Source organism: Bombina bombina, unplaced genomic scaffold, assembly GCF_027579735.1.
Source record: "Bombina bombina isolate aBomBom1 unplaced genomic scaffold, aBomBom1.pri scaffold_542, whole genome shotgun sequence".
NCBI classification, from domain to species: domain Eukaryota; kingdom Metazoa; phylum Chordata; class Amphibia; order Anura; family Bombinatoridae; genus Bombina; species Bombina bombina.
The window spans coordinates 313,169-339,882 of record NW_026512078.1 but is presented as its reverse complement, the minus strand read 5'-3'; the positions used below and the strand labels follow the sequence as shown (position 1 = coordinate 339,882).

Sequence of the window (26,714 nt, the reverse complement as noted above, 5' to 3'; positions counted from 1 at the left end):
ATATTAAAACATTTACTCTGAACCATTTCATTATAGAAATGGCTGGTATACAAAAATGTTTAACCCCTATACCGTCACTCCCGGACCCCGCCGCCACCTAAATAAAGTTATTAACCCTTATCCCGCCGTTCCCGGACCCCGCCTCAACCTAAATAAAGTTATTAACCCCTATCCCGCCACTCCCCGCCACCGCCGCCACTAAATAAACTTATTAACCGCTAAACCTCTGGCCTCCCACATCACCACCACTAACTAAACCTATTAACCCCTAAACCGCCAGCCCCCCACATCGACATAAACTAAATTAAACTATTAACCCCTAAACCTAACAGCCCGCTAACTTTAAATTAAAATTACAATATCCCTATCTTAAAATAAATTTAAACTTACCTGTAGAATTAAAATAAACTATTTTAAAAACTATTAATTAGCATACAATAACTATTATACTACAATTAAATTAAAATACCAATTAAATTAACTAAATTAGATATTAAAAAACCCTAACCCTACTCAAATGATTTAAATCTACTGTTAAACATTATTAAAAATACTAAATTACCAAAAAAAATAAACGCTAAGTTACAAAAAATAAAAAACACTATATTACGAAAAAAATAAAAAAACCACATTATCAAAAGAAAAAAAGCCCCCCAAAATAACCCCCCCCCCAGCCAACAATAAACTACCAATGGCCCTTAAAAGGTCCTTTTGTGGAGCATAGTTAGGTATGGAGCTCTCATCCTATTGGCTGATTGGAACAGCCAATAGTATGAGAGCTGCTCAAATCCTATTGGCTGATTGGAACAGCCAATAGGATTTTAGCAGTTCTAATCCTATTGGCTGATTGAAATCTTTCAGACAATAGGAATGCAAGGGATGCCATCTTGGATGACGTCACTTGCACTCAAGTTCCAGTTTACAGCGGCGAGCATATTGAAGAGGAGCTACTCGCCGGATGTCTTCAGGATGGACCCGCTCCGCGCCAGATGGATGAAGATAGAAGATGCTGTCTGGATGAAGACTTCACCGGCTGGATGGAGACAGAAGAGGCTGCCTGGATTAAGACTTCTTGCTGCCTGGATGATGAATTCTCCAGCTGGATGGATCCTTCAAGCGCGACTTCAAGAACTGTAAGTGGATCGTCGGGGGTTAGTGTTAAGTTTATTTAAGGGTTTTCTGGGTGGGTTTTATTTTTAGATTAGGGCCTGGGCAGGTAAAAGAGCTAAATGCCCCTTTAAGGGCAATGTCCATACAAATGCCCTTAAAAGGGTAATGGGGAGCTAAGGTTATTTTAGATAGGGTTTTTATTTGGGGGGGTTGGTTGGGTTGTGGGTTTTATTGTTTGGCGGTGTTTGTATTTATTTTTTACAGGTAAAAGAGCTGATTTCTTTGGGGCAATGCCCCACAAAAGGCCCTTTTAAGGGCCATTGGTAGTTTATTGTATGCTAGGTTTTTTTATATTTTGGGGGGCTTTTTTATTTTTTTATAGGGCTATTAGATTAGGTGTAATTCTTTTTTTGTTTTTGATAATGTGTTTTTTTTTTCTTCGCAATTTAGTGTTTTTTATTTTTTGTAACTTTGCGTTTATTTTTTTGGTAATTTAGTCATTTGTAATAATGTTTAATAGTAGATTTAAATCATTTTTGTAGGGTTAGGTTTTTTTAATATGTAATTTAGTTTATTTAATTGGTAGTTTAATTTAATTGTAATATAATAGTTAGGGTAGGTTAATTTATAGTTTAAAAATAGTTTATTATAATTCTACAGGTAAGTTTAAATTTATATTAAAATAGGGATGTTGTAATTGTAATTTAAAGCTAGCGGGTTGTTAGGTTTAGGGGTTAATTGCTTAATTTAGTTTATGGCGAAGTGGGGGGCTCACGGTTTAGGGTTTAGTTAGTGGTAGTGATGTCGGAGGCCAGGGGTTTAGGGGTTAATACGTTTATTTATTGTGGCAGGGTCCGGTAGCGGCGGGATAGGGGTTAATAACTTTATTTAGTGGCGGCGGGGTCCGGGAGTGGCGGAATAGGGGTTAATAACTTTATTTAGGTTGCGGCGGGGTCCCGGAGTGGCGGAATAGGGGTTAATAACATTATGTAGGTGGCAGCGATGTCAGGGTGGCAGATTAGGGGTGTTTAGACTCGGGTTTATGTTAGGGTGTTAGGTGTAAATGTTACTTGTTTTCAACCATATAAATCAATGGGATATCTGGCAGCATCGAACATAAGCTTTTGGTGCTTTTAGACTCCCATTGATTTCTATGGCATCCGTGGCCTCCAGGGTGGCAGATTGAAAACCAGGTATGCTAGGCCGGAATAGTGGTGTGCGTACCTGTTAGAAATTTGATAACTTTGAAAAAGTGTCAGATAGAGCCGAATGTGTATTCAGAACATCTATAATGATGTAAGCATCGATCTGCGTCGGATTGAGACCGGCGGATCGTATGTTTCATCACAAATTTCAACTTTCACCTGTCTCTAGGCTTTGATAACTAGGTCAGATCAAGCTCACAACAATTACGCTGTGGAATTCCAGCATATTTGCGGTTGACGGCTTGATAAATAGGCCCCTAGAGCTTCATTTGCAGTGGAATTACTACAGTGGGACACAAGCCCTTCCCGCATAATGACTGGTCCTCCCCCAGTGAAGGCTTGTCATCGTCAATATGGGCAGGACGGCTTTGAATACACCTAATAGAATGCCCCCCCCCAAAAAAAAGTAATTTTTGCCACTATTTTCCTTACATTTATTAATTTTACAGTAAACATATACATAAATATTTTTCAAAGAACAATGATCATAATAAAGCATGCATATAGATTAGCACTGCCAATGCATGGATCATTTTCTTGATTTTTCTGCAAACAGTTATTGACTGGCCTCCAACAATGTGGTTGAGAAGCACTATACTATGTAACACCAATAAACCTTTTAGTTTCATATTTTTATTTGAATTTACTTTCTCCAATTATGGTTTCATATTACAAAATTACTACAGCACCTTCTTTCTCTCAGGTCTTACCTTGGAGCTTTTTATAGAGCAAGAGGAGTATATAAGGAGTCTGAGTACTGCAGCTGGTCTGAGAGTTCTGCTCCATGGACAAGGAGAGATGCCATTCCCAGAGGACGAGGGAGTAAATGTACCCCCTGGACAGGAGTCTGACATTGGTGTAGTAAAGGTACAAGAAAGTAAAAATAATATTTTATTTAATAAAGCTCTGGCTCAATGTAAATGTGATATTTAGCCATCTAATTTTAATTGCAAAATAAATCTAAAACATTTTCCAAATATTATCCATTTTCATATACATGTAAAACCACCAATATGAAGCACATGACTTGTATTTTACATACAAAATGGTGTGTTCTGGACACAATGGAAAACACCCAGTAATGATTTATAAATGTATAACTTTTATCTGTATGGGAACTTACAAACAAAAACTAGCCCCTAGTAAGGTGGTGATGTCAAAAAGGAAATCTACCGATATCATAAGACCGAGAGATCAGATTCACAATAATCATACTTTTAGCAAAATAGGGACCTTTAGATGTGGGAAGAAACGATGCCACATGTGTAAATATATAACACATGGTCACAGTGACATATTAGTTAACCATACAAAAGAGTTAATACCTATAAAAAATCGACTGTCCTGTGATTCCAACTATATAATATATGCATTGTCCTGCCAATGTGGGATCCAGTATATAGGTAGGACCTGTAGAAAGGTCAGGACCAGATGGAGTGAACATCTGAGGAACATTGAATCTAAATCGCTGAAACATAGTGTCTCTAGACATATCTGTAATAGTTATATTCCTGGCAAATGTTCATTTACAATAACTCCATTGGAAAAAATCCCTCCCAGTAATATGTACAATAGGTTTTCTAAATTGAGACAAAGGGAAACCTATTGGATTTATAAATTCAATAGCTTATTTCCCACTGGCCTTAATGAGGTTATAGACTCTGCAGCATTTGTGTAGATATTTTTGTTCATATTTATATATGAGACATTGCTATATTTAACACATGTCTGGTTAGATATATGAATATATGTATGGCTAGATGTGCACTTTGTGAGCTGGATTTTTCGACACCCCATTGTTGTTGGTTCGTATTTACTAGCATTATATAACCCAAACTATAGAAAAATGTCACCTATAGAGAAATTCTAATTATAGTTACGTATCAATACATTAGGAATTTAGACTAAGTACATTCTACACATGGTATTTTAACCTTAACACTTTGACCCTATTATATCACTTTTTCACATATTTTTCACTCTGATTAGCACATTTATATACCCTTAGAGATCACCAGGGACAATATTATTACCTATTGGTAATTATTAAATACAATTCACTTTTGATACCGTCTCTTAATTTGACTTACACTAATACCCCTAGTACACTTGTACATCACATACCGTCTTTTAATTTGACTTACACTAATACCCCTAGTACACATTTACATCACATCATTTCATTGGGTGACTACGTCACCTTGTACAGATAATTTCATCGATTACATTCATGATTATTGAAATCTGGAGCACCATTCACCGGTTAGTGATTACTCACACCAATATCCGTATTTTATTACATATATATCATTATTTATTTACTAGTTGGTCATTATCCACACTAATATCCCCTTTATATTATACACAATACCATTTATTATGGCGACACATTGACCTCGGAACACTGTCCACTTATTTATAGTGTACCTGTAGTTCCGAAGTCTAGTTTTATAATCCCACTAATGGATAGGGAATCTTTTCACTAATACACCCCTTATTAGTTTTTTTCACATCTATGTTGGATTGTTTTGGATCCATAATGTGTTAATCGCATTACTAATGTAACACACTCACTAATCTGCAGTTTTCATTTATTATGGTCAGTTTGACATTAGCGATATATTTATAACCAATAGCATGATATTAATTACAATGGCGCTTTATTACTGGCTCTGCAGCTAGATATGTGCGTAATCATGTCGCCCTTAGCAACCATAACACAATAAAGCTATATACAGGCTTGGGCCGTAGTCATCATGTGACCATGCGTCATTCCGTATGGACGTCGGAAGCACGGCTACAGCAATTTGGCACACCCCCGATCACATGACATTACGTCATGACAACATTATATGTATCAGCTATTTGCCACACTACCGATCACATGACATTCTGTCATGACAACACAACACGCAGCCTACAGCATAACCAATGGGATTGCCACGCCAGACAGCTGAGAGTGTAACCAATGAGATTGCCTTGTTAGAACAGGCCCCCAATATGGCCGTAATCCTATTGGTTAGGTATGGAACACATGTCAGTTTACTCACTACAATTATATTATACATAGCGGATGATCGAGACCGGTAACTATCGATCCAATTGTTTATTTATATATTACCGTTAGGGACACATAGGCAAATGAATTTGTATAAATTCAAATCTTATCACGATATATAATTAGAACTAATTGATTAGTGCATCTCCACAACAATGGGGAGTGTTTGGAAAGGAAGGACATGATAGGTTAATCCGGATAAAGGAAGGGGAGGGTTCATTTGAACATTAGGTTACTGAGCCCTATATAAAGGGCATTTATGCATATAACCAACATACAAGCCTGAGGAAACGGGGTGTTCCCCGAGAAACGCGTCGCTATATTGTATGGTCTATGGGGAGATAGGTTGTCATCACCCAGCTGTAATTTGTTATACCTTTTGGTATTTTTATTGTGTATAATAAAATACTGATTTTATACTTTTACATAAGTCTGGTGTTGGTGTTACTATCCTCATAGCAGTAACCTAAGGGCACTGTAGCTCTTCCTCCTCCTTCCACTGCAGTTTTTGGCCGGTGTTTGACATCCAGGAGACAAGCATCCTCTACCTATCTGGGAGACACACAGCCAGCTGGTTTGCTGTTGAAAACCAGCCCGCCTCTATTGGCACAAGAGAGTGCCGTCCCGTTTGTGAGTACCCTTATTCTACTCCTTTACTGGATTTCTGGTTATATTGATCCACACATATGGCGCCTCTGTTTTTGTTTTTGTTTTGCATCATAGAATACATCATCCAGTTGGGTGAAGACAGAGAGCAGCCTGTTCAAGTACTGATGGACATTTGAAGAGACTCGCTGGACTTTCCAGATTGGGTTGCATACATTATTGATTCGTATACATTTTATATTTTATATTTTATATTTTATATGTTTTATTTCTCATAATTTATGATTTGTGTTGGCATACTGGTGTAAAACACTGTCATCTGTTCCATTGCCAGCCTTCTTTTTTCTACATTTCATGCACTAGGATTTTATTACTATCCACTCCAGATTTAAGCGCCTCCTATAGGAGCCCAGTGATAGTATCATCACGGTGACTCCCGCTTAGTTATATACTAATCTTACCTGCATCGCTGTCCTTTTCGGCACTGCATTTTTTCTTTAAAAAAAACACTTGAACTAAATATAGCATGGTCCCAAGCTGGGCAAAGCAGCCAAAATGTTTACCCAGTGCGGGAGCATGCTACATTTAGTTGACCCACACAGGGATAGACTGCAAGTGGTGTGCAATTTAGTAATTTTGCTTTAGTGATTACACAGCCAGAAGTAAAGATTTTGCACACATGGGTTATCACGCGTATTAGAAGTTGAAAGTAAAAATTTTCAGTGCGATTGAAACTTGCGTTAACTAAAGGTCTTTGGATATTGTGACCGCACTAACTTATTCTCTCCATATGATTATTATTATTATATGATTACTATTAAAGGGATAGAGGGCCCTGCCAATAGTTTCACTGTTGTAAATCATCTCTCATGAAAGGGATCTACAAAGCAGCTAGGCTCGTAGGTTTACATGCTAAGGGGGTTCAAGGGTATAGCTAAAGGAGGAGAGGGACTAAGATAAGAAAATGTTAGTGTATATTATATGCATCCCTAAAATGTAGAATCTTTAAGGAGCAGTTGAAGGTTTGAAAACTAGGGGAGAGTTGTGTAGAGCAGATAGTATACAAAATAGGGGTCAGTCTGGAGAAGTTTCATAGACGGGAATGCAAGAAGGTAACAGAGGAGGAGGAGAGGAGGTCAGGAGCAGAGCGAAGGGTACGGGAAGGCGAATATCTGGAGACTAGGTCAGAGATATAGGGTGAAGCAGTGTTATTGAGTGCTTTAAAAGTTAGAGTCAGGATTTTAAATTGTATTCTGGAGGTTAGAGGAAGCCAGTGAAGATGAGTAGAGAATGGGTAATAATGTTATAACAGTTAGAGAAAGTTGGGGGATAGGGAGTTTGGAAGAAGGGGGGAAATAAGGAGCTCAGTTTTTGAGAGATTAAGCTTAAGATAGTGAGAGGATATCCAGGATAAAATAGTAGAAAGACAGTTAGTGACACAAGTTAGTAAGGAATGGGATGGGCCTGGTGCAGAGATGTAGATTTGGGTATCATCAGCATACAAATGGTATTCAAACCCATGGGACGGTATTAAGGAACCTAAGGATGACGTATAAATTGAGAATGTATGTATGTATGTATTGGGTACTTATAAAGCGCTGCTCATTTTATCGCCTTCGGAAGGATGAAAGGCTGAGTGGACCTTGCCGGGGATCGAACCTGCAACCCTTGGGTTGCTACAGAGCTCAGCCACAGTGGCTTAGCAAGAAGAGAAGGGGACCAAGGACAGAGCCTTGTGGTACCATAATGGAAAGTGGTAAAGGGTCAGAGGATGTGCCAGAGAAGATAACACTAAATGTCCGGTTAGAAAGGTAAGATGAGAGCCACAAGATAGCTGTGTCACAGATGTCAGGTTTGGAGCAAGAGAGTGTGGTCAACCATGTCAAAGACTGCAGACTGATCAAGAAGGATTAACAAAGTAAAGTAGCCTTTAGATTTTGCTGTAATTAGGTCATTAGTGTCCTTACTGATTGCAGTTTCTGTGGAGTGTTGTGGGCAAAATCCAGATTGCAATGGATCAATGAGGGAGTTTAATGTGAGGAAATGTGATAAATGTTTATATACGAGTCTTTCCAGAAGTTTTGAAGCAAGGGGAAGTAGGGATATAGGGCAATAGTTGTATGGGGATGATAAATCAAGAGAAGATATTTTGAGAATAGGTGCAATTAGTGCATGTTTAAGGGATGAGGGAAACATAGCAGTGCTGAGGGAGAGATTAAAATTATGTGTGAGTATAGGAGTAAGAGTAGGAGAGAGAGGAATAAGAGTAGGAGAGAGGGAGGGCAGTAATTGTTAGAGGATGTGGGAGCAAAAAATATGAGTCTGTGGCTTTGCAGGTTTTGGATATCGGTTAGAATTCTAGTTTGTTCCAAAAATTTCTTATTTTTGGGCATTGCCAAAACATATGGATCAAGTCCGCTGCAGGGTATGAACACTTAGGACATTTGTTAAATTCCTGATTGCAGGCTCTGAGACCTCTCTCCGGGGTGAAATATGCTATGTTTATAAGTTTCAAGTAGCAGAGATTGTAGCCTGTGCTACTTTATTTATTGATAGTTGGAGATTTTTTAGTTCAATACTATTCTGGGCAATTAAAAGACTCCAGACTGAAGCCATCTTTTCCAAAATAGGAACACCTTTACTGGTGCCAAGTAGATGATAGCACGGGGCAAAAGACATAAAGCCATTCTTAGTTAAAATTAGCCAGTTTTCCAGTTTACCTAACGCCCAGCACCAGCCTGCTTCTTTAATTAATTCAAGGACAAAATGCCTTATTTGCAAGTACACAAAGAAGTCTTTATTGAGAAGATTAAATTAAATTTTCAGTTCCTCAAAGGTCCTAACACATTTTCTGTCTTTATCTATTAAGTAGATTATCCTATTTAAACCGTTGTTGTGCCATCTACTGAAGACTGCCGAGTTTAAGCCTGCTTGAAATGTCAGATTTCCTATTAAAGGAAGATAATTCGAGGCTGCGCTATTTATTGAAAGGGACTTAGTTAATTTCCACCACGCCTTAAGAGGGTTAAATAGAGTTTTAAGTCCCTTAATATCTGCTGGAAATTCCTTTGGTGAAGAGGGGATCAGAGCTATTGGGAGATGTGGTTCACATATATTTAATTCAAGCTAATTATTTGAGACATAGTTCTTAGAAAAGATCCAATCAGTCACTATGCAAGCTAAGAAGCTAAGATTATAGGATCTCATATTTGGTAGTGCTAAACCTCCAAGTTCCCTTGGCAAAGCAAGTTTGGTAAGAGAGATCCTAGATCTTTTCCCCTGCCAAATGAATTGTCTGAGTGAGCTGTTAATAGAACGAACATCTTTTTCTAGTAGGATTAATGGGACATTCTGAAGAACATAAAGCAACTTTGGAAGAAGAACCATTTTAAATAATACTGACCGACCAGAAATTGATAGTGGTAGATTTAGAGCATGCAATTTTAAGCAACGTTCTAATTTAGTCCTATTATCAAATTTTCTTCATTCTCTTTATATCTTTATTTGAACAGCAAGAATGTAAGTTTAGATTCCGGGCCATTTTTGGTGAACAACCTGGGTTGTTCTTGCTGATTGGTGGATAAATTCACCCACCAATAAATTAGTGCTGTCCATGGTTCTGAACCAAAAATTGACTGGCTTAGATGCCTTCTTTTTTCAAATAAAGAAAGCAAGAGAACGAAGAAAAAATTATAACAGGAGTAAATTAGAAAGTTGCTTAAAATTGCATGCTCTATCTGAATCAGAGAAGAAAAAAATCTGGGTTCAGTGTTCCTTTAAATATAATTATTGACCCTTATAAATATTTGTATTAATATTTTTATTAATAAATTGTATCAGATTGATAGTGTATATATGAAGGTAACAGTTTATTTTAATGTATTTAATGCGTTTGGTGAAACTTTTATTTTACCCCTCTTTATGCAAGGCCTTAGTCACACTAATCAGACGCGCGTTAAATTCTATTGCACTCAAGCAAATGCGTTTACTTTCAACTTGTTTTATGTGCGAAAATTAACGTGTGCACGATATTGCAACATTGCGTAAGCAATACATTTTAATGCCCCACTTCAGGTGCACTGTGATTACACAGCGAGCCGTTGTACGATTTTAAAAACAAACTACATTTCTGAAGAGAACAGTGATGCAGGTAAAGTAACTATACTTTTGTGGGCTTAAATGTTTAATTTACTTTCTTGAGGTGAAGTGTTAGATTTTTGGGGTAACCCTTAGTTAGCTATAGGAGATACTTGGGTTCTAGGGTGGTCAGGCAGCTTTGTAGTTAATAGCAGTGGGGGTTCACTGTTTTAGGGGTTGATAGCAGTGGAAGTCAGGCCATTTAGGGATTAACATGGAAGATGTGATATTATATTATGTTGTGTTGAGAGTTCTGTAGTACATGAGTTATTAGTAGCTGGAAGTGAAATGGTTTAGGGCTTAATAGAAGGGTGAGGTTTAATGTTTTGAGGGTTAATAGTAGTGGTGGGTTTGGTTGCATAGGGGTAACATAGTAGTGGGTTCAGCATAATAAAAAATCTAATAGCAGTAGCATCTTGCACCATAGAGGTTTAAAAGAGGTTAGAAGTCTGATGCAGCTGAGGTTTATTAGATAAGGGTATCTGGTGGGATTATAGGATCCCTTTAACATAAGAAAAACAAAGATTCCATCTACATTATAGGTACCAGTTTGAACTATAATTTGCATGTAAGCTGATCCTTGTCTTACAACTGTTGATAGACTTTACAGATGGTCAAGATAAAGGGGGTTGCAAGAGGTAACAGCAGGTTATAGGATATTGTGCTTGGTATTTTAATGGCATTGAAAAATGCTTTGTGATTTTCCCATTGGATGTAATGTAATGCTCAATTCTTGTAATGCTCAATATGCTGGTGCAATGCTGAATACGGAGAGTGTATTGCTCTCAGCATTCAGCTATGTCTGTCGGATCTGATCCGCAGTGTCGGATCAGGTCCGACAGACATATGATAAATAGGCCCCATGGTCATTATATACAGAGCTGATTTCTAATTATATTAATTGATATTGTAAAGACTGATAGAAAAAATGTGTAAATGGGTTAATTTTTTTTTTTAGTTGAACAACTGGAAATTTTTAGTGCATTTTTGTTACTCATGACCAGTCATAAGAATGTTCACTAATTATATCTATATATTTTTGATTATAGCAATGATAAAGAAAGTTGGGAAGTTTATAGGTTTACAACAATTTTATTTACTCCTTTCTACAATTAGGTGATAGTTATAAATACTTCCAAAATCAGTCAGCTTTCGTGCATAATGATCTGATATATTCACATTAGAGGAGTTTATATGAGACTATTACAAAGTACCCATTGATATTTACAATTGTGGATAAGTCAGGTTTGGTTATTAATTAGGAACTTGTTGTGAGAAATAAAGTTAAGTCTCTTTAAAATTTAAAATGTAACATCTAAATTAAATTCTACAGAAAATAAATGTTAATATTTTAAAATGAAATTATATCTTACTTAACTCTCTGTAACTATGTAAATATGCTTATCTGTTAGAAATTACACTATACATATGTTAAATGTGATTGCCCTCGTTTTTCTGTGATACACCTGAACCAATGTTTTGCACCTGTAATGGGGGAGTGGTTAATACCTTTATTAAGGATGAGTTTTCAGGTGTTGGTATAGGTCACTGAAGAAGTTAGTGTTACGGTTACCCTTAGTCTCGCTGAGAGATGGACCGCTTAGTAGCCTGGATCCCTATTGCTAAAGAGGGGAGAAGCTGCTTTCCATAGTATTCTATATGAGTCTCGCAAATATAGAATAATCTCCCTTAGCTGCAGTACAGCTAGGATACCCTTCTGCCCACAAAAACGAGTCAACGCTGCGATTGAGGGTCAAACAAGAACTCAGGACTGGGATGCCCAGCCTGCTTTTTATTAAGGTTACATGCACACAGGGCACTCCCAGGGGGAGAGGGGGGGAAGCACAAAATCCCCCATCACACATTTAGATAGAGAGCACTGTCCTTTGACAGGCCACAATAGGATTACAGTACTTAAGATAACAAGTTTACAAGTTCATCTTATCAATTAGCAGTCTGGCTCCAGAGGTGATTAGACAATAGTTTCTAAAAGCTGAAAAAAAAGAGTTAACTCTTTATGAAATGAAACTTGTTACAGTTTTCTTGGAGCCCTTCTTAGGCGCTGGCTTGCTGGTTCAGGCATTGCTGCTGGGAAATAAGCTCTTCACAACAAAATAACTAATGCTTCTGTAACATTGCTCCCTTTCTGTGGAACACTCTGGCAGACACGGTCTGACCCCTTTTCGGGGCAGACTAAGGCTGTCCAGACCGCTGGTTATGCGGGGCTGAGGTCGGTTTGTCTGGACAACCCATCGGCGTTGCCATTCTGTTTCCCAGGTCTGTAAGTAATGGTGAAATTGAAGGTTTGCAACGATAAGCTCCAACGTAATAGCCTGCCGTTATCTCCAGAGACCCGGTTCAGCCACACCAACGGGTTATGGTCGGTGACCAGAGTGAACTCCTGACCATATAAATAGGGAGTCAATTTCTTTAATGCCCACACCAAAGCCAAACACTCCTTTTCGACCGCTGCATAGCTGACTTCGCGGGGCAGGAGCTTCCGGCTGATGTAGGCAACTGGATGCTCCCCTCCATCTTCGCCTACTTGGCTGAGGACGGCTCCCAGCCCGAACATGGAAGCATCTGTATGGACGATAAAACGTTTGTTAAGGGCTGGGGCCGCCAAGACAGGAGCGTTAATTAGAGCATTTTTGAGAGCCTGGAAAGCCGTTTCACAGTGGGGAGACCACAGGACCTGTCGAGGTAAGTTCTTCTTGGTCAAGTCAGTCAGGGGTTTGGCAAGTGTGCTGTAGTCTGGTACGAACCGTCTATAGTACCCTGCCGTGCCCAGGAAGGCTAGGACCTGAGTCTTAGTGATGGGGGTGGGCCAATTGGCGACAGCTTCTATTTTGGCCGGCTCTGGTCGCTGCTTTCCACACCCCACCCGGTGACCCAGGTACTGTACCTCGGCCATCCCAAAGTGGCATTTTTCTGGCTTCAGAGTCAGGCCAGCAGCCCGGATCTGATCCAGAACCATTCCCACATGAGCTAAGTGGTCCTCCCAGGACTCACTGTGGATCGCTATGTCGTCCAGGTAGGCGCAAGCAAAACTCTGGAAGCCATCCAGGAGCCTATCCACCAAGCGCTGGAATGTAGCTGGGGCATTCTTCATCCCAAACGGCATTACCCTAAACTGATATAAGCCGAATGGGGTGACGAATGCCGACTTGGGGATAGCCTCCGGGGCCAGGGGAATCTGCCAGTAACCTTTGCAGAGGTCAATAGTGGTCAGGTAATTTCCCCTGGCTATACGATCGAGTAGCTCGTCTACCCTGGGCATAGGGTAAGCGTCCGTCACGGTATTTTCATTGAGCCTCCGATAGTCTACGCAGAACCGGGTGGTCCCATCTTTCTTGGGCACCAAGACAACTGGGGAGGCCCAGGGACTATCGGAGGGCTCAATTACCCTGAGCTGGAGCATCTCATCGATCTCCTTCTTCATTCCTGTCCTAACTGCTTCGGGGATTCGGTACGGAGCCTGGCGCAAGGGAGCTTGTCCCGGAGTATCTACCTGGTGGGTGGTTAAAGTAGTGTACCCTGGCTTCGGGGAGAAGGTGAGGTGTTTGGACTGGAGGAGTTGGTTGAGCTGCTCCCTTTCAGTGGGGCTAAGTCGGTCCCCTATCTGAACCTGCGCCACTATACCTGTGGGGAGGCTCTTTTCTAATAGGTCTGGAATGGGTAAACTGTCGGGGTCTTCCTGAGGGGAACAACATACGGCCGTCACGTTCTCTGGTCGCTCAAAATATTCCTTGAGCATGTTTACATGGAATGTCTTTCTAAGATTGTTGTCGTGGCAGCTAGCTATCACATAAGTGGTGTCTCCCCTTTTCTCTACGATCTGGTAGGGACCCTGCCAGGACGCCTGCAATTTGTCTGTCTTCACCGGCTTAAGTACTAACACCTTTTGTCCTATGGTGAAGATTCTCTTTCGGGCCCCCCGATCGTACCATACTTTCTGTCTTCTCTGGGCCAACTGGAGATTAGCCCGCACGGATTTGGCTAATTGCTCCATTCGGTCCCTGAGTTCCAGCACGTATGGCACAATTGGGACACCGTCAGCCTCCATCTCTCCCTCCCAGTGCTCCCGGATCAGGTTTAGGGGTCCCCGTACCTTTCTTCCGTAGAGCAACTCGAAGGGAGAGAACCCTGTCGTTTCCTGGGGCACCTCCCGATAAGCAAATAGGAGGTGCGGCAGGAAGCGTTCCCAGTCTCGGTATTCCTGAGTGAACGTCTTGAGCATTTGCTTGAGGGTCCCATTGAACCTCTCACACAGCCCGTTCGTCTGGGGGTGGTATGGGGAGCTTAGGAGGGACTTAATTTTGCAAACCTGCCAGAGTTGTTGGGTCAATTCAGCCGTAAATTGGGTGCCTCGGTCGGATAGGATTTCTTTTGGAAATCCTACCCGGGAGAACACCTGTACTAGTGCATTCGCTACCGTATCCGCTTGTATGTTGGATAGGGCGACAGCCTCTGGGTACCTGGTAGCGTAGTCCACTACGGTAAGAATGTATCGCTTACCGGAGGGACTAGGGGTAGCCAGTGGTCCCACTAGGTCAATAGCAACCCGGCTGAAGGGTTCCTCTACAATGGGCATATTTACTAGCTGGGCTTTAGGGTGATCGCCTCGCCTTCCTACTCATTGACACACATCGCAGGTGTTACAGTAAGTTCTAACGTCAGCGTGCACCCCTGGCCAAAAGAACATGTGAGTAATGCGGTGTAGGGTACGGGTAACGGCTAGGTGGCCTGCTAAGGGGATGTCGTGGCCTATTTTGAGGATTTCTTGACGGTATTTGTGGGGCACTACCAGCTGTCGCCTACGCTGTCCCCTTTTCTCTGTCCAGCGGTATAGTTTCCCTTTTTCCCATAAGAATGTTTCGTTATCTGCCCCGCCCCCTCCGGTCTCTGCTCGTTCCCGGTACTTTTGTAAGGTCGGGTCAGTCTTAGACTCTGCCTCGAAGGCATCTGGGGTGTCCCAGGGTATGGGGCCTAACCTGTCAGGCAAGGTCGGGGTAGGTCTTACCTGTGTCTCCCGCACTGGTGAGAGCTCTCGCTCCGTCCGGGCTTGGGCCCGTGTAGTCACTGGGTCCGCCTCGTTGTTGCATACTGGAGCATAGGCAGAAGTCATGGGGCCCAAATCGTTGCCCAGTAGTACTTCGGCAGGTAAATTATCCATTAGGCCCACGTTCACAGCCCCCTTTCCCGCTCCCCAATCAAGATGCACTTTAGCTGTTGGACTTTTGTACACATCCCCCCCCCGCCACTCTAACGGCCACAGTCTGTCCGGATCGCTTGTGCTCTGGCACCAAATGACTCTGTACCAGCGTGATAGTAGCCCCTGTGTCTCGCAATCCCTCGGTAGATCGCCCCTCGAGCCATACCCTCTGCCGATGGTGCTGGCGGTTATCTGAGGCAGCATATACAGGGTCTGCCTCGTGAAGCGGCCCCACATATCCCTCCATAGGGGCCTCTTGGTTAACACAGAGGGCCCGGGCCGGACGATAGGACCCAGAGGGGTAATTGTAATTCCTGGGTGTCTGGTGCGTATTAAGGGGGCAGCTAGCCATGAAATGCCCTGGTTGCTTGCATCGGTGGCAAGTCGGTCTGGGACGCTCAGAGCTGTTATTGGGTGGTCCTGAGTGTCGGACGGGCCCTGTGGGCACCGGGGCTCGGAATTCAGCACGAGGGGGTGCACGGTAAACCTCTCTGGGTTCGACCCGTGCTGGAGCTCGGTAGTTCATGGGTTCGTGAAGACGGGAGTCATAATGTTCATCGGCCAATTTGGCTGCTTCTTCTAAGGTAGAAGGCCGCCTGTCTCGCAGCCATTCCTTCCCTTGCTGTTCCATGCCATTATAAAAATGTTCTAAGAGAAACAATTGTAAAATTTCCTCCCCAGTCACCGCTTTACTTCCGCTCAGCCAGTGATTTGCCGCTCTCCGCATTCGGTGCGCCCATTCCATATGGGTATCGTTAGGCTTCTTTTCCGTGCCCCGAAACTGTCGGCGATACGTGTCCGGAGTTACAGCGTACCGTCGCAACAGTGTCTCCTTAACTAGCTCATACTGTGTCACTTCCTCAGCACCCAGAGTACGAAAGGCTTCCAGGGCTCGCCCGGATAGTTTCCCAGACAATATCGTGGGCCACTCTCTGTTGGGAATCTGGTGCAGGGCACATTGCCTTTCGAAGTCCGCCAAATATTCATCAATCCCTGTCTCGCTCTCTAGGAAGGGTCGAAATGCCGCATAGGGTATCTTGGGCCTCCCAGCATTTTCGACAGGGATGATTACCTGCGGGGCTTCAGCATTGCGGTGTGCGTTCGCTAGGTTGAGTTCGTGGGCTCGAGTCTCTCGTATATCCTCGTCCGCCTCCGCCATCAACTGCTGTACCAATTCCATGGAGGGGTTCGGCCCGTATAATGAGAGCCTTTCCCGAACAATCCTGGTTTTTTCGTCACTAATCGTGGTCGGTGTTTCCGCCATTGTGAAGCTCTGATCCAGTTCGGTCAATTCTGCGATCAGCTCTCTCCTCGGCCGGTTGCTGGCGTACCCCCCTCTGCTTTCAAGTAAATCCTTTAGGGTTGTACGCTTCAATTTTTCGTAAGCGCTCTCCATCCGTTCTGTACCTCTCCTAGGAAATCCAGGAAAATCCCGCCGCTGCCGCCAAATGTTACGGTTACCCTTAGTCTCGCTGAGAGATGGACCGCTTAGTAGCCTGGATCCCTATTGCTAAAGAGGGGAGAAGCTGCTTTCCATAGTATTCTATATGAGTCTCGCAAATATAGAATAATCTCCCTTAGCTGCAGTACAGCTAGGATACCCTTCTGCCCACAAAAACGAGTCAACGCTGCGATTGAGGGTCAAACAAGAACTCAGGACTGGGATGCCCAGCCTGCTTTTTATTAAGGTTACATGCACACAGGGCACTCCCAGGGGGAGAGGGGGGGAAGCACAAAATCCCCCATCACACATTTAGATAGAGAGCACTGTCCTTTGACAGGCCACAATAGGATTACAGTACTTAAGATAACAAGTTTACAAGTTCATCTTATCAATTAGCAGTCTGGCTCCAGAGGTGATTAGACAATAGTTTCTAAAAGCTGAAAAAAAAAGAGTTAACTCTTTATGAAATGAAACTTGTTACAGTTTTCTTGGAGCCCTTCTTAGGCGCTGGCTTGCTGGTTCAGGCATTGCTGCTGGGAAATAAGCTCTTCACAACAAAATAACTAATGCTTCTGTAACAGTTAGAACTATGAAACGCGTTTGACCTTGTAACCTTGCTGGCGTGTATGCCTTTTTAGTGTATTTCAAAATAAAGGAGCTTTCTACTTTTAAGCCTTTGGACTGACGGTACTTTATTTATATTCACCCTAACCTACCTACCCCTTTTGAGTGCGAGGATTCCAGTTGTTCAACTATTCTTACCTTTGAGGGAAAAAGGTGAAGTTCCCTGCACATATCCTATCTGCACCAGTCAGACCGGAACGTTTGTTTTGATCATAGCTCCCGTGGGGAGCGCTGAGGAGGTGAGACAGAGCGGTGCTGCAGAGGCAGTGAAGACACAGCACAGCGCGGCACAGAGAGAGGTGAATGAAACTGCCCAACACACTGAGCGCTTGCTTACGGATTCTGGCATTTAATTTTTTTTTTTAAAACTTTTTATTTATCATCTCAGACTAAGCTAATTGACATACAATCATAAATGTCCTTTGCAGGCCATAATATCCATTGTAGGTAAACATTAATACAGTAATATTCCATCGTGCAACCATGACTCCCTTGATCATTTTTAGATTCAGCTCCCCCAATTACTATCTTCTTCGAGATCTCTAAGACCACAATTGTGGGCCAGCTACCTCTTTTCTAGATATTATTAATCAAAATGTAATAACCATTCTCCTCTCAGCCTGGCATTGAGTAAGAACTCTGTGTTCCTTATAAGGTATAACAACTGTGTTTGTACCTGCTGAGGTGCAGCAATCTAATATGTGAGTCCCTAAGGTCTTGTGACAGTGTACTTTTGCGTAGTGTTGTTATACTAGTTTGTATTAGCCCTGAATCCACTGGCATTCCCAGAGATGAAGCCCATTTTTCAGCTATATTTGTTAGAACTAAAGTATTGGTAGGCTCCAATAACAGCCTATATATTGGAGAGATATAGTATACTCCTGTGAACAATGAAACTAATTGTACTATCGGACGTGTCTTTTGGAGAATATCCCCCGTCTGTAAGAGGTTAGCAACATAGTGTCTCACTTGTAAATATGCAAAGTGGTGCGTATGCGGCAAAGAATACTGGGCTTGTATCATTCTAAAACTTTTGATTGTATTGGCTGCATCATCTAGGATATGTTGGATGCTTTGCAGCCCCTGTTGCTGCCATACTCAGAAAGGTTTGGTAGTGAGACCTGCTATAAAATTGGGGTTCCCTTGAAGTGGTAAATATTTAGTGCAAGTCTGTCGGATCATTAGCCACTTACATAGCTCTTAAGGGTTCTGTTAGTAGAAGCAGATCCCCCAAATGACGTTAGAGTTGCTGCGAATTTAGATGAGGGAGGACAGATAACGAACAAGGCTCTTCTTATAGAATTTTAAAGGTTAAGTGGTCTTTATAACTTAACCAGTCTATTAAAAATTTGGAAAGGGCTGCCCAATTATAAAGCATAAGATTTGGGAAGGCCCAATCCTTGATGCAGTACTGAGCTTGATAATTTCTGGAAACCTATTCGATGCTTTTTACCTGCCCATATAAAATCAAGGATTTTAGAGTTTAGTGTTTTTAGATCTTTTCTCCTTAACATAACCGGTAACATTTGAAATATATATAGCAATTTCGGGAAGATGATCATTTTTATCAGATTTATGTAACCCGATATTGAAAGGGGCAAAACATTCCAGCTTTCAATTTGGTTAGTGACTTTTTTGATGATAGGGGTGTAGTTAATAGTATACTAGTGGCTTGGGTTTGATGATAATTTGATTCACAAATATATAAATTTGCAGGTAATGGCCCTAAAGTCGTATACAAATGTATCCTGAGGGTTATTTCGAGTTAGCCAAATCAATTCAGATTTATCCTGGTTTACAAGGTAACCAGAAATAGCACTAAACTTCTGAATAAGTGTCATTAATTTCGGGAGATTGGACCTCCGATCTGGGATGAATAGGATCATATCATCAGCATATAAAGATAGGTGCAAGGTCAAGGTGCCTATTTTTAGGCCCTCGGTTTTCTCTCGAGTGGCTTGGGCAAAGGGCTCTTTTGCCAGGTCAAATAGAAGCGGAGAGAGAGGACACCCCTGTCTCGTACCCCTATGTAATCAGAAGGCTGGAGCAATTCTACCATTTATTATGACGGCTGCCACCGGGTCTTGGTATATATTTTGGATAACTTGGAGAATATTACCTGTGAAACCAAATTTCTCTAGCGTCAAGAATAAATATTCCCATATTACTTTATCAAAAGCCTTTTCGGCATCAAGTGCTAGCATACATGCTTTAGAGCAATGCAACAAGTTAGGGTTGTTTCTATTTTTCCATAAATATGACAGAATTAATTGGACCTTTCTAATATTTTTAACTGAGGATCTGCCTTGTATAAATCCTGTTTGGTCCTTGTGTATTAAGGACGGTAATACTGAACCTAATCTAGTTGCTAGTATCTTAGTTAATAACTTGTAGTCCGTATTTAGCAGGTACATTGGATGATACGATAACGGCTTTAATGGATCCTTCCCAGGTTTTAGTATTGTGCTAATATGAGCCTCAGTGAATCTTCGGTTGGGCTTAGTATGTCCGATGAGCATATTATTATACATGTTTGTTAACGTTCCTGAGATTTCGGTTCTCAACAATTTATAAAACTCTGCCAGCATACCATCAGGGCCTGGAGTTTTGCCTAAGGGGAGATTTTGTATAACCCTACTTACTTCAGCTATCGTGATAAGGGTGTTTATTGTGTGTAATTGGTCTTCTATGAGTTTTGGCAGACGCAGGTTAATCCAGAATGCGACTATTTTGTCTCTATGTGTTTCCTGCAGACTTAAAAGATTGGTGTAGTACTCAGTAAAAACCTTTTGTATTTCCTCAGCACGTGTATGTGTTTTAACCAAACCTTGTATGACCTGTAAATGGGTTAATTCTTGCAGAATTTTTTTTTATATATTAGATTTTATATATATATATATATATATATATATATATATATATATATATATATATATATATATAAATATATATTTTTTAACTTTACTTTAGAGTTTTATAAAGTGTGTTTTGCAGTTCAGCCAATATACTTTAGCATCTTTAGTAGTTACTGATTGATAATGTATTTTCAATGTGAACTGGAAAATATTTCATGAAATATTGACTGCCTAGTATTCTGTAATTGACAGTTGGTATTTTATAGTGTTATCACTAACTAAAGCATCAAAGACTCATTTTTTTCTCAAATGAAACAAAATTCTATATTATAGTACACTTTAGTCTGCATGAGTTTACAAATATTTTTTTTTCCTCACAGGTTCATGTCAAACGGTTGGAGGAGCCCTATAGTAGCAATTGTAGCAGTGGAGAGAACATTAGGAATTATTACACAGATGTATATGGGACAGATTACAGTCGAGAGGTACTAAAAATAATTTCTGCATTGTGATTGATTAAAATGTGTTTAGGCCCTGATATTCAAAGGGTTCTCCAGCTTGGAGAGAAATTCACAATACACTTATTTTAACTAACAGAAATGTAATTTATACTAAAATATAGACAAAAGCAAGTTAAATTGTAGTGAAAACATTTCAGTTTAATTTGTAATTGATGCAAACTGAGCCCTTATATCAGCCCCAGGTGTTATCCAGTTACCCTCTCTCTCTGTGAAAATGTGGATCTCTGAGAGTTTTGTTACTTTCTATTGAAGGCATCTTTCGTCTCTCTGGGACTTCCTGGTTCCTCCTCTTTTCATAGAAAATTCAGTAAGTTCAACCACTGTGAAATCTGCTGTATAATCTCTCTCCAAACAAGAAAATGTTTGATTATCTGGCCCATACAAAGTAATGACGCTCTCTGGGAAACTGACATTTTTCTGTTTCAATTCAAATAGAAGAAATGCAAAGTGAAATGTAATTTGTAAACAGTGCACATAAATATACAAAGTATGAGTCTAATTTGTTAAAGTTACACAGAAACTGTGAAAGGATAATGAGAATTTGTAAAAATCACAATCCTAAATACACTGTAGTATCCAAAATGCAATACAAAATAGAAAGTGCAAAGTTAAAATTTAATAAAAGTTAGTATAAAGTGATATAAAATGCATAGCACAAACTGTAAATGCAGCAGAACTATCATGTTATGCAATTCTATATTGCACTGGGCATGTCTCTACTTCATATACAGAAATGCAGGGAACAGTCCTTGGAGAACTATAGCAAAATCTGTCTTTAGAAAATTTCACTAGGTATCTCACAGTGCTGGAAGATCATTTTAGAATATCTCATCTGATCAGGGACGTTTTGGCAGTTGATTTTATTCCAATCCATAAGCAGACAAATTTCCTTAAGCAGGATTTCAAAAGGCTGTTTGACACTTTTCTGATCCATTAGAATATCTAGCTTAATCCATGGGAATCTATTGTGTAAAATCCACAAAGATTCCAACTATACTTTGCACTGAGAGAATTTGGCATTTTTCACAATTGCAAAATGTGCCAATTATACAAATTTATGTTGTTAAGTGAAAAAAAAAATAATAAATCATATTAGTAGATGTGCATTCATTTTGTTACAAATGTAAATTTGTTAATGAAACAGATATTTGTGTAATTTTAACAACACAAATATCCGAATGAATGCACAATGAAATTTAAAGAAACTAATAAATACTTTAAACTACCTTAGTGGGTTAAAATACTCACTTGTAACACACTGGGGAGCTGCGTTAATCCCGATCCCAGGGCGTTAATCGGAGGCTTAGTGCGGCGGATCCTGTGCTAAAAGTGAAGGTCTTTTAGTGCAGGCCCTGGGATCCACCGCATTAAGCTTCATATTAGTGGGCACTGGGGCTCTGTGAAGGATTGCAAAAAGCAGAGCTCTCCAGGGCTCTAAAGGTAAGTATTTAACGCTACAGGGGAACTTTTTCACCTTTAGCAAAGGAATATTTACATTAATTTAATGAAATGAATATAAATGTTCCATGAGTATTTAGTTTTAAACTTAACAAATACCGAATAGCACAGGCAACAAATATTCAATTGAACTGAATCTTTAACCCATACACACCCCTTAATATTAGGCAGTAACCATCAGTTTATTTATGTTTAGGCATACAGAAATCCCTGCAAAAACTACTATGGTAGGCATGAGAGCTATCTGTTTGTATAGGTTTTCATTTGTTTACCCCAAGTATTTTCTGGTTGTAATACATTTGTAATTTGGATGACTTAACCAACTCAAATAGTGCTTCGTCTAATGGATTATAATCCAAAAAACACCACAGTTGCAAAAGTCTAATGGATTGGAATAGCTCTCAGACATGGCATCCACATTTTTTGGGGGTGGGGGGACAAAAAATAACAATGTCATAATAATAACAATATTAATGTCAATACAGTACTGTAGTACTGTACATGTTTCATATGTTTGATAACACTTTATTGTATATCTAGTGAGTTAAAGTGAAGGTAAACATTCAAGAATGAGTGCCCGGTTTTTAAAAATATTACTAAAAACAGAGGCACTTTCATTCATGAGAGTTTACATTTCACCCCTTTTGTTAAAATACTTACCTTTTCTTCTTGAAGCCGGAGAAGCGATTCCCCCTCCTGCCGCTTGTCTCTTCTTACGTCAGCAATGACGAATATGGCATCTTCCAATTACGGCTTTCCCCCAGGGGAATCATTGCCTGAGGCAACGCCGTGATTGGAGGAAGCCGGATTCGTCATTGCTGACGTAAGAAGAGACGAGCTGCAGGCGGGGGAATTGCTGCTCCAGCTTGCAAGAAGGAAAGTATTTTAACAAAAACAATGAAATGTAAACTTTCATGAATGAAAGTGCCCCTGTTTTTAGTAATATTTTTAAAAACCGGACACTGATTCGTGAAAGTTTACCTTCACTTTAACTAGTTGCTATTTTCATTGTAGACCCTGTTCCATACTAACGCCTAGATTACGAGTTTGGCGTTAGCCTTAAAAAGCAGCGTTGAGAGGTCCCAACGGTGCTTTTTAATGCCCGCTGGTATTACGAGTCTGGCAGGTACAGGTGTACCGCTCACTTTTCTTCCGCGACTCGAGGCTACCGCAAATCCCCTTACGTCAATTGCGTATCCTATCTTTTTAATGGGATTTGCCTAACGCTGGTATTACGAGTCTTGGAAGAAGTGAGCGGTAGACCCTCTCCTGTCCAGACTCCTACCGCATTTAAAAGTCAGTAGTTAAGAGTTTTATGGGCTAACGCCGGAACATACAGCTCTTAACTAAAGTACACTAACACCCATAAACTACCTATTAACCCCTAAACCGAGGCCCCCCCCCCACATCGCAAACACTAAAATAATTTTTTTAACCCCTAATCTGCCGACCGGACATCATCGCCACTTTAATAAATGTATTAACCCCTAAACCGCTGCACTCCCACCTTGCAAACACTAGTTAAATTTTATTAACCCCTAATCTGCCCCCCCAACGTTGCCGACACCTACCTACAATTATTAACCCCTAATCTTCCGACTCCAACGTCGCCACTACTATAATAAAGTTATTAACCCCTAAACCTAAGTCTAACCCTAACCCTAAACCCCCCTAACTTAAATATAATTTAAATTAAACAAAATTAATTTAACATAATGAAATAAATGAATCCTATTTAAAACTAAATACTTACCGATAAAATAAACCCTAAGCTAGCTACAATATAACTAATAGTTACATTGTAGCTAGTTTAGGATTTATTTTTATTTTACAGGCAACTTTGTATTTATTTTAACTAGGTACAATAGATATTAAATAGTTATTAACTATTTAATAACTACCTAGATAAAATAAGTACAAAATTACCTGTAAAATAAATCCTAATCTAAGTTACAATTACACCTAAGACTACACTATCATTAAACTAATTACCTAAACTACCTACAATTAATTACAATTAAATAAAATAAACTAAATTACGAAAAAAAAACTAAATTACAGAAAAAAAAAAGAATTACAAGAATTTTAAACTAATTACACCTAATCTAATCCCCCTAATAAAATAAAAAAGCCCCCCAAAATAATAAAATTTCCCTACCCTATACTAAATTACAAATAGCCCTTAAAAGGGCCTTTTGCGGGGCATTGCCCCAAAGTAATCAGCTCTTTTACCTGTAAAAAAAGAATACAATACCCCCCCAACATTACAACCCACTACACATACAACCCTACTCTAAAACCCACCCAATCCCCCCTTAAAAAAAACCTAACACTAACCCCCTGAAGATCACCCTACCTTGAGCTGTCTTCACCCAGCCGGGCACAAGTGGTCCTCCAGAGGGTCCTAAGTCTTCATCCGATCGGGGCAGAAGAGGTCCTCCAGAATGCAGAAGGCTTCATCCAGACAGCATCTTCTATCTTCATCCTTCCGGAGCGGAGCAGGTCCATCTTCAATCCAGCCGAAGTGGAGCCATTTTCTTCAAACAAAGTCCTAACGAAGAATGAAGGTTCCTTTAAATGACGTCATCCAAGATGGTGTCCCTTGAATTCCGATTGGCTGATAGAATCCTATCAGCCAATCGGAATTAAGGTAGGGAAAATCCTATTGGCTGATGTAATCAGCCAATCGGATTGAAGTTCAATCCGATTGGCTGATCCAATCAGCCAATAGGATTGACCTCGCATTCTATTGGCTGATTGGAACAGCCAATAGAATGCGAGCTCAATCCGATTGGCTGATTACATCAGCCAATAGGATTTTTCCTACCTTAATTTTGATTGGCTGATAGGATTCAAGGGACGCCATCTTGAATGACGTCATTTAAAGGAACCTTCATTCTTCGATAGGACTGCGTTTGAAGAGGATGGCTCCGCGTCAGCTGGAATGAAGATGGACCCTCTTCACTCCGGAAGGATGAAGAAAGAAGATACCGCCTAGATGAAGCCTTCTGCCGTCTGGAGGACCTCTTCTGCCCCGATCGGATGAAGACTTTGGACCCTCTGGAGGACCACTTGTGCCCGGCTGGGTGAAGATGGCTCAAGGTAGGGTGATCTTCAGGGGGTTAGTGTTTGTTTTTTTTAAGGGGGATTGGGTGAGTTTTAGAGTACGGGTGTGTGGGTGAAGGGTTGTAATATTGGGGGGGGTATTGTATTTTTTTTTTACAGGTAAAAGAGCTGATTACTTTGGGGCAATGCCGCGCAAAAGGCCCTTTTAAGGGCTATTTGTAATTTAGTGTAGGGTAGGGAAATTTTATTATTTTGGGGGGCTTTTTTATTTTATTAGGGGGATTAGATTGGGTGTAATTAGTTTAAAATTCTTGTAATTCTTTTTTTTTCTGTAATTTAGTGTTTTTTTCCCATAATTTAGTTTATTTCATTTAATTGTAATTAATTGTAGGTAATTGGTTTAATGATAGTGTAGTGTTAGGTGTAATTGTAACTTAGGTTAGGATTTATTTTACAGGTAATTTTGTACTTATTTTAGCTAGGTAGTTATTAAATAGTTAGTTAATAACTATTTAATAACTATTGTACCTAGTTAAAATAAATACAAAGTTGCCTGTAAAATAAAAATAAACCCTAAGCTAGCTACAATGTAACTATTAGTTATATCGTAGCTATCTTAGGGTTTATTTTATCGGTAAGTATTTAGTTTTAAATATGATTAATTTATTTAATTATGTTAAATTAATTTTGTTTAATTTAATTATATTTAAGTTAGGGGGAGTAGGGTTAGACTAAGGTTTAGGGGTTAATAACTTTATTATAGTGGCGGCGACGTTGGCGACAGATTAGGGGTTAATAAATTTAATATAGTTGCGGCATTGGGAGGGCAGATTAGGGGTTAATAACTATAATGTAGGTGTTGGTGATATTGGGGGCAGCAGATTAGGGGTTTATAAGTATAATGTAGGTGGCGGCGGGGTCCGGAGCGGCAGATTAGGGGTTAATAATATAATGCAGGGGTCAGCGATGACGGGGATGGCATATTAGGGGTTAATAAGTGTAAGATTAGGGGTGTTTAGACTCGGGGTTCATGTTAGGGTGTTAGGTGTAGACATATTTTTTATTTCCCCATAAGAAACAATGGGGCTGCGTTAGGAGCTGAACGCTGCTTTTTTGCAGGTGTTAGGGTTTTTTTCAGCCCGCTCAGCCCCATTGTTTCCTATGGGGAAATCATGCACAAGCACGTTTAGCCAGCTCACTGCTACCGCAAGCAACGCTGGTATCGAGGTGAGATGTGGAGCTAAATTTTGCTCAACGCTCACTTTTCTGAGGCTAACGCCGGCTTGCAGAAAACTAGTAATACCAGCGTTGTCTTAAGTGAGCGGTAAGAAAAAAAGGCTTGTTAGCACTGCACAGCCTTACCAACAAAACTTGTGATCTAGCCGTTAGATATTTGTGTTTATTTTTTATGGAAA

The 26,714-nt window shown here is 40.4% G+C and overlaps 1 protein-coding gene across 1 annotated transcript in view; it reads left to right on the top strand.

Moving 5' to 3' along the window:
* Positions 1–3,018: 3,018 nt before the first annotated feature.
* Positions 3,019–26,714, top strand: part of LOC128644113 (amiloride-sensitive sodium channel subunit alpha-like) — a gene marked incomplete at its 5' end in the record, with an annotated part of 106,852 nt that continues 83,156 nt past the window's right edge. The window contains 2 exons of the mRNA XM_053696826.1: positions 3,019–3,182; positions 20,635–20,739. Coding sequence (XP_053552801.1) covers positions 3,019–3,182; positions 20,635–20,739 — 269 coding nt within the window. The remainder of the gene's footprint in view (positions 3,183–20,634; positions 20,740–26,714) is intronic.